This window comes from Colobus angolensis, unplaced genomic scaffold (genome assembly GCF_000951035.1).
Source record: "Colobus angolensis palliatus isolate OR3802 unplaced genomic scaffold, Cang.pa_1.0 Scaffold119, whole genome shotgun sequence".
Classification (NCBI taxonomy): domain Eukaryota; kingdom Metazoa; phylum Chordata; class Mammalia; order Primates; family Cercopithecidae; genus Colobus; species Colobus angolensis.
Genome location: NW_012113030.1, coordinates 4037564 through 4047067, shown reverse-complemented (window position 1 = coordinate 4047067; position 9504 = coordinate 4037564). Strand labels below are relative to the sequence as shown.

The following is a 9504-nucleotide window of genomic DNA, read 5'->3' as shown; positions in this document are numbered from 1 at the left end:
GTTGACGTACGTAGCTCAGTTCTCACTGTCTATCAGGTGCTTATCTAGGGCAGCTCTGTTGTGTATAACTGTGATCGTTTCCTATCTCTGTGTGTATTTCTCTGACACTTCGAGGAAACAGGTTATGCAAAGACTGCAGCCTTTCCCTTGCACAGTTACCAGGGCACTTCCTGCCTCATTCGCTTGCAGAAGTTATTTTTTTCTTTTTCTTTTTTTTTTTTAATGGAAACATAATTACTTTAGAGCAGTGAGTCATTTTTTATGTCTGGATGTTTTCTGGGAGTTCAAACTCCCTGCATGTAGGAATAAGGTGTCTGAGGGTGGAGGTGGGGTGGGGTTAGGAGTATGTGGATAGTTCAGTAACATTCTGCTGCCTTAAAAATCAGTGCTTTTGTCTAGGGGTCAACTGCCTGTTTTGCTGTTTGGCTTATAGGATGGTCTGTGAGGGAAGCATAGATAATGGGGAGAAGCAGTATTTCAATTTTCTTTCAGGTACAAAGGGAACAATGTTTCATGAAGTGAAAAATGGGCTATTCATATTTCATCTGGAACTTCCTTCTTTGGGAGTGATCTGCTCTACCAGTCTGCCTGCTGTTAGAGAGGCCGAGATGGTCCTGCCAGCCATGCGCTGCTGCTGGTGTCTCTGTGGGCATGACCTAGGGCTGGCATTTGGTGAGATATCTTTCTGCATCTGGTGGTCCATCCTATCAGCCCTGTGTTCTAGATTCCCCAGTGACTGACATTTAGCCAGTCTCCTCTGTCACTCTCCAGTGACATGCACACACTGTTGGCGCAAACTGCAGATGTCATGCTCCGCTGCGGAGAGCCTCAGTGTGCATCTGTAGTAGGAGGACAACAGTGAGGACTGCCCTGTCACTGCTGAGCTGGTGCCGACCGTGCCTGGTCTACACTCCCGGTCTGCCAAACGTCCCAGCAAGGTCCTTCCCAACAACTCTTCTGATCCAGGATCACATATCACATGTGCTTTGATGCCTGCTTGTGAACAATTTCACCTCCTGAGATGTCCATTTTTGGGAGTGTGAGCCTTCCTCTCCTGGTGACAGCTGACTGAGGCCGTCCAGCCTCAGATCACACTGGGAACGGATGCATAAGAAGATCTGGGGCAAGGGGCCCACCAGGATGTTCTGCCCTGTGGGGGGCATCCAGGGACAGTCTATCCAGGTGAGGCGGAGGCCACTCCCGCTTGCTCCCTCACCCTCATGCTGACAGCAGTGAGCTGACCATAGCCCTGGGGAGCCCCACAGGGAGACTGGCCTCCCCAGCACACGCCCAGCAGTGCGAGATGCAGTCATCACAGAGGCAGGTATATGACACCACGGACATGCCACGTACCCCTCATCGGGACCAAGGTCCACTGAGAAGCCACAAAGGCCATGCTTCCAGCAGTGACTGTGGTGGCAGGACCGTCAGGAGGCCATAAGTGCCCCGGCTCCCCTCTGGTGGTTCACCTGCCCACTTGCACCTGGGGTGGCCCCTCCAGTGCGGTCCCAAGAGCAGAACACCCCCCACCCCCCAGGCAACACGTCTGATGAAGGCCAACAGTGTGAGTTCTCTGGTGTTTGGTGACGCCGGAGCTGTGCCGAAAGGCCTTCCCACACTGCTCACACTTGAAGGGTTTCTTTCTGGTGTGGACCCTCTGATGGTGAATGTGGGCTTTCTTGTGCTTAAAGATCTGCCTGCACTCACTGCACTTGTACGGCTTCTTCCTCCGAAAAGGAATGAACACAGGAACCCCCTCAAAGGTGTTTTTAAATGAAGCGTGGAAGGCGTCAAAGATGTGCTCTTCTTCTTCAGGACTCAGGCGGGGCTCTGTGCGGGGCTTCTTGGGCACAGTGGGCCTCTCAGGTGGCTTTCTATCCCCCAACGCCTTCTCTCTGAGCATGCTCTTCTGCGCATTGGCTTTCTCCCTCCGGGTCGGCATCTTCTTTTTTCTGCCTGCAGGCTTCTGCATCTTCTCTGTTCCTTGGAAGCGTGAGGGCTGAGGAACTGCTGACTTCTCTTTTGTTGGCGCCACTTCAAGAATGGCTTGCTTCCCACACAACTCTCCATGCTCCCAGGGCAGGACTGACACTGCACTGGGAGGCCAAGGGCCACCATTCTCTTGCTGGAAACGAGGGGCGACGAGGACCTCCCACTGCAGAGCACGGATGGACCCCGGCCCTACCAGGACTGCTGGAGGGCGAGGCAGGGCAGGCACACCTCTGGTTGGGGCCAGGGGTGGGAAAGGGGCGCCCTCTTCACGGGATCCCCATGCTCCCTGCCCACGTCCCCGATAGCCCTCGGCACCCGCAGAAGATGTTCTTTTGTTGAAACTAAATTGTTGCTCATAAAATAAATAGGTATTGACTTCTAAGGCACATATTCTATTGATGTCAGCATATATGCATTGCTGCTTACTATACAATGACAATAGACAATATTTTTGAAACGTTTTATTATGGTGTATTAGTCCGTTTTTACAATGCTGATGAAAGCATACTCGAGACTGGGCAAGTTACACAAGAAAGAGGTTTATCGGACTTACAGTTCCACATGGCTGGAGAGGCCTCACAATCATGGTGGAAGGTGAAAGCGATGTCTCACCTGGCAGCAGACAAGAGAAGAGGAAGCTTGTGCAGGGAAACTCCTGTTTTTAAAACCATCAGATCTCATGAGATGCATTCATTATCACAAGAACAGCGCAGGAAAGACTTGCCCCCATAATTCAATCACCCCCCACTGGGTTCCTCCCACACACGTAGGAATTGTGGGAGTTACAATTCAAAATGAGATTTGGGTGGAAACACAGCCAAATCATATCATTCTGCCCCTGGCCCCTCCCAAATCTTATGTCTTCACATTTCAAAACCGATCATGCCTTCCCAACAGTCCCCCAACGTCTTAACTCATTTCAGCATTAACTAAAAAAGTCCACAGTCCAATGTCTCATCTAAGTCAAGGCCATTCCCTTCGGCCTATGAGCCTGTAAAATCCAAAGGAAGTTATTTACTTCCTACATACAATGGGGGTATATGCATTGGGTAGATACAGTTGTTCCAAATGGGAGAAACTCGCCAAAACAAAGGGGCTTCAGGCTCCATGCAAGTCAAAAATCTAGCATAATGGTAAAATCTTAAAACTCCAAAATGATCTCCTTGATTCCAGGTATCACATTCAGGTCAGGCTGATGAAAGAGATGGGTTCCCATGGTCTTGGGCAGCTCCGCCCCTGTGGTTTTGGAGGATATAACCTCCCTCTTGGCTGCTTTCACAGGCTAGTGTTGTGTGTCTGTGGCTTTTCCAGGCCCATGGTGCAAGCTGTTGCTGGATCTACCATTTTGGGGTCTGGAGGATGGTAGCTCTCTTCTCACAACTCCACTAGGTGGTGACCCAGTAGGGACTCTGGGTGGGAGCTCCAATCCCACATTTCCCTTCTGCACTGCCTTAGCAGAGATTCTCCATGAGGGGCCCACCCCTGCAGCAAACTTCTGCCTGGGTATCCAGGCGTTTTCATACATCCTCTGAAATCTAGGTGGAGGTTCCCAACCCTCAATTCTGGACTTTTATGCACCTACAGGCTCAACACCATGTGGAAGCTGCCAAGGCTTAGGACTTCCATCCTCTGAAGCAACAGCCAGAGCTATACCTTGGGCCTTTTTAGTCATGGCTGGAGTGGCTGAGATGCAGGACACCAAGTCCCTGGAGTGCACACAGCCGAGGAACCCTAGGCCTGGCCGAGAAACCATTTTTTCCTTCTAAACTTTGAGGCCTGTGATGGGAGGGGCTGCCGCAAAAGTGTATGACATGACCTGGAGATATTTTCCCCACTGCTGCAAAGTTCTCTGCCATGCCCTGGAGACTTTTGCCCCATTGTATTGATGATTAACATTTGGCTTCTCATTGCTTATGCAAATTTCTGCAGCCAACTTGAATTTCTCCTCAGAAAATGGGACTTTCTTTTCTATCGCATTCTCAGGCAGCAAATTTTCCAAGCTTTTATGCTGTGTTTCCCTTTTAAAACTGAACATCTTTAACATCACCCAAGTCACCTCTTGAATGCTTTGCTGCTTAGAAATTTATTCCACCAGATATCTTAAATTATCTCTCTCAAGTTCGAAGTTCCACAAATCTCTAGGGCAGGGGAAAAATGCCACCAATCTCTTCGCTAAAACATAACAATATTTACTTTTGCCCCAGTTCCCAAGAAGTTTCTCATCTCCATCTGAGTCCACCTCAGCCTAGATTCCATTGTCCATATCATTATCAGCATTTTGGGTAAAGCCATTCAACAAGTCTATAGGAAGTTCCAAACTTTCCCACATTTTCCTGTCTTCTTCTGAGCTCTCCAAACCATTCCAATCTCTGCCTGTTACCCAGTTCCAAAGTCACTTCCACATTTCCAAGTATCTCTTCAGCAGCACCTGACTCTACTGGCACCAATTTACTGTATTAGTCCATTTTCACGCTGCTGATAAGGACATACCCAAGAATGGGCTATTTACAAAGGAAAGAGATTTAATGGACTTACAGTTTCACATGGCTGGGGAGGCCTCACAACCATGGTAGAAGGTGAAAGGCACATCTCACATGGTGGCAGACAAGAGAAGAGAGAGTCTGTGCAGGGAAACTCCCATTTTTAAAGCCATCAGATCTCATGAGATTCATTCACTGTAACAAGAACAGTGCAGGAAAGACCTGCCCCCATGATTCAGTCACCTCCCACTGGGTTCCTCCCATGACACATGGGAATTATGGGAGTTACAATTCAAGAAGAAATTTGGGTGGGGACACAGCCAAACCATATCGTATGGTAATCTACTCTTAGGTGTTGGGTTTAAGAAAAGATGTAATGGATTTCAGTGTATGAATAAACATTTAAAAGAATTTTTAAAAATTATTTAAAACTTTTTTTTGTGGGTACACACTAGGTGTATATATTTATGGGGTACATGAGATGTTTTGATACAGGCCTGCAATATGAAATAAGCACGTCATGAACAATGGGATATCCACGCCCTCAAGCACTTTTCCTTTGAATTACAAACAATCCAATTACATTCTTTAAGTTATTTAAAAATATACAATTAAGTTATTATTGACTATAGTCAGCCTATTGTGCTATCAGTAGTAGGTCTTATTTATTCTTTTTTTTTTTTTTGTACCCATTAACCATCCCCCATCCTCCCCGGCTCCCTACTACCCTTCCCAGCCTCTAGTAACCATCCTTCTATTCTCTATGTCCATGAGTTCAATTGTTTTGATTTTTAGATTCCACAAAAAAGTGAGAATATATGATGTTTGTCTTTCTATGCCTGGCTTATTTCATGTGAACATTTTTCTTTATAGGTAGACTTTTCCTCCCTGTTTAAGAAAAAAGTATAAGGGAATAAAGTCAATAATAATATTGTGAATTTAGTCAGTGAAGATACTTTGGCTCAAAATGATGAATCAAATGGTAGTTCAACAGGAGCTGCACACAGAAATAATCTGATTTATTGAACTTCCTTCAGCCAGATAGAGCAGTTGAATCAGTTGAAGGTAGTAAAAACCCTATGCTCTTTGCTGGGCCTTGGGATAAACGGACTCTGAGGTAGAGAGAAGCTAGTTTTGTTCTAAAGGAGCAGAGTATATGTGTGTGTGTGTGTATGTGTAGCATGAGATTGCTGTTGTTGCTATTATATCTATTCATTAGTATGATATCCTATGTCTCTAACTGATAATGGAAAAGATGGAAAGCCAAGAAGCCAATCCACAATCCAGGAAGGAAAATGTGTCTACAGTCATAAGGATCTCCTATTATGAGACCCAGAGTGGAATTTGTAGGATGGGTCGATTCATTGTGTTTCTATTTCTTCCTTTGTTCACATGCCCAATATATGGATATCCTTCTGCTTTTATTTTAAGTACCCAGTGTGAAAATCCTTAGTTAAGTTAAGCTATGTGAGTAGACTATAGAGAACTGGAATAGTTGCAAAAATATTGAATTTAGCCCATAGAAGTCATTCAGCAGTATAAGGTACCAGGAACGCAGTGAACTATTATGGAATTGTCACAGCCTAGGATGAAATGTTTCTAGAGCCTCACCTATCACCCAGGCTGGAGTGCAGTGGCACGATCTTGGTTCACTGCAACCTCTGCCTCCTGGGTTCAAGCGATTCTCCTGCTTCAGCCTCCTGAGTAGCTGGGACTACAGGTGCCCACCACTATGCCCAGCTAATTTTTGTATTTTTAGTAGAAACAGGGTTTCACTGTGTTGGCCAGGCTGGTCTCAAACTCCTGACCTCATGATCTGCCCGCCTCAGCCTCCCAAAGTACTGGGATTACAAACATGAGCCACAAACATGTGCCCGGCCAGTGTGATTGTACTTGTAGCTGACTTCCAGATAATTCAAGATCTCAGTATGAGAAATACTGAATTAGTTCAATCTGCTTCATTATGTATTCTTTTTGACTGCCAGCATTGTATTTATTCATTTATTCAATCAACATTTGTTTAGTCTCTACTATGGCTAGGCTAGGTATGGCTTCCAAGTGTAGGGGATATAGCAGGGAACCAAAGTGCCTTTCTTTCCTAGTGGAGATCATAGTCTGAATAATAAAAGAGAGGAATATATATATCTGTATATATATATATCTGTGTATATATATATCTGTATATGTATATAAGATATATGTATATAAGATATATATATCTTATATATATATACAGATATATATATCTGTATATATATATAAATATATATATATCTGTATATATATACAAATATATATATCTGTATATATATACAGATATATATACACACACACATGCAAGTATAGATATATTCAGACAGTGATAAATGCTATGAGGAAAAGCAATATAGAATAAGGAACAGAGAATGACAGGTTAGCGGTGGTTGTAGCTAAGGAAGGTCTTTTTGAAGAGACTCTCTGCCAGTCTTAGATGTGGAGAAAAGTATGTAAGTCCAGCTTTTTCAAGGTTTTCAGTAGTTCTATGGAAAGAAAGGAATGGTTGTATCAGGACACGTTAGGCATTTAAGATAAAAAATACTTGCATTCATTTTCATGACCTATGTTTCATTCCTTCTCTGTACATGCTCTTACTTAACAGATGAACAATATAAACATTACTGATGGCTTGATCACATACTGTGGTAATAACAGAGTTAATATTGGAACTTTGGGATTCTGAATTTACTTGTGTTCTTTACTGAACCACATGTTCTCTTTTCCTCTTTATTTTTCTCTTTTTCATTAAGGTAATTGAAGAAGTTAGAGTGATTTTTTTCAAGATAGACTAGTTCTTCTCTTTTTTGATCTACTATCTGGACTATTGCAGAGTGGATGTGGGGCAATTAAACGTGCCAAAACTTGAGAGGACTCATATGCTCCCATGAAAAAAAGCTCAGCTAGAAAAAAAACCTTTCACAGGGATAAGAATAGGACAGATGACTTTGTCTTATAGGCTGGATAAGTTTTACTTCTACACCTTCCAAAAGGTAACTCAGAGTTATGAAGTTAGTTTCAATTTTCAGAAAAATGTCTGTCTGCAGTTCAAATATTTATGAGCTTTTAGGATACTGCCACATAAAATAGATGCTTTGGCAAAATTGCTTTTTATAATGGTGATATAACTTATGATATGGGATTTTGAGATTCATGGTTTTGGATTTTCGTACTGTGCAGAAAGAGTACGTGTATTCAGTAGCAGCAGGCAGTTCTCATTTCTCTCCAAAACTGCCCCTTAAATCTCAGCACGGCCTTTGCAGTTCTTCTGATTGCCAGATATCAATCTCTTCTGTTACCTTGTAGTTTGGTCAGGACCAATCCCTCTTATGGTTATGAATTTTCTCTTTCCTCGAATTTCTAGAAAATATTTTCCATAGATAGACAGGGTCTCCTGTATCTTCTGTGTCTTCTCATAATTGTTCCTTTTCCCCTTTTGAGAGAAGAGGTGGAAATTGGGCAGGCTAGTGGAATGAGAAGATTTTCCTCTTGTCTTATATTTATCTGTTTTCAATAAACCTTTAAAGGCATTTCAATAAAGGGCAATATAATGCTCGTTCACAGAAACAAAATGGAAAGAAAGTAATTCTAAAGTCTACTAAGGGAATTATATATTTTGGTATCAGAACCTTTCATGATATCATGGCAGGATTGAGGGTGGGGAGCAGATATGGGAAATACAACAATATGTTTAGAAATTTGAGTCAAACATTAGAATACAAATATTTTTCTCAAAATGGAGTCTTAGGTTTCTGCCTCTGGTAATGATAGAGCAGATTGTATCAGATTAATCCTGCAGTTAACAATAATAAACTCTAAACAAAACATGAAAAACAACTATTTGAAGACATAGGGGAGCAACTAAATACAGGCAGAAACATAGGAAAATCATAGCTGAATATTTTTTTTTAACAATTCTCTTCCAAAAACTGATAGACTAACCAGACAAAAAAATAAGAATAGAGATCTGGAAAACACTATTAATCAACATGATCTAATTGACAAGGTAGAATATGCAATTTTTTTCAAAGGCACATGGAGCATTCACTAACATAAACCATATGCCAGACCATAAAATTAATTTCAATGAATTTTCAAAACATTGAAATTGTATACAGTATATTCTCTGACCACAACCAATTAAATTATAAATCAGTGACAGTAATATATCTGACAAATCCTCCATTATTTGGAAATTAAATAATACTAATTAACCCACAGGTCAAAAAAGAAATCATGGGGAGAATTAGAAAATATTTTTCAATAAATTATTATGAGGAAGTCATAAGGAGAGTTAGAAAATATTTCTTAATAAGTTAATATGAAAATATATCTAATCTTGTGGGAAGCAGCTAAAAAAGTACCTAGAGGGAAATTTATAGCTTAAAATGCTCATATTAGAAAAAGAAGAACAGTTTAAAATAAATGGTGCAAGTTTCTACCTTATGCAGCCAGAAAAAGAAGAGAGAATGAAACCTAAAGTAAGATGAAGAAAATAATAATAAAAAGAAAATTAATGAAGTTGAATTGGATTCTTTGAAAGATTAATATGCTAGACAACCATATCAAGTAATATAAATATATACAATTATGAAATATTAATAGAAAATCAAAGGAGAGAGAAAACAGAAATTAATATTAGGAATAAAAGAGGGGCTGAGCGCGGTGGCTCACACCTGTAATCCCAGCACTTTGGGAGGCCGAGGCGGGTAGATCACCAGCTCAGGAGATCGAGACCACCTGGGCCAACACCATGAAACCCTGTCTCTACTAAAAATACAAAAAATTAGCTGAGTGTGGTGGCGGGTGCCTGTAGTCCCAGCTACTCAGGAGGCTGAGGCAGGAGAATGGCGTGAACCTGGGAGTCGGAGCTTCCAGTAAGCCGAGATTGCGCCACTGCACTCCAACCTGGGTGACAGAGTGAGACTCTTGTCTCAAAAAAAAAAAAAGAAAGAATAAAAGAGAGGCTATCACTCTAGGTATTTCATGTGCCAAAAGG

The 9504-nt window shown here is 42.2% G+C and overlaps 1 protein-coding gene across 1 annotated transcript; it reads right to left on the bottom strand.

Annotated features, from left to right (window-relative positions):
- Window positions 1-1235: 1235 nt before the first annotated feature.
- Window positions 1236-1972, bottom strand: LOC105500592 (zinc finger protein 41 homolog). The gene has a single exon (XM_011926197.1). It carries the CDS (start codon window positions 1970-1972, stop codon window positions 1466-1468), a length of 507 nt encoding a protein of 168 aa, XP_011781587.1. The 3' UTR covers window positions 1236-1465.
- Between the last annotated feature and the right edge of the window lie 7532 nt (window positions 1973-9504).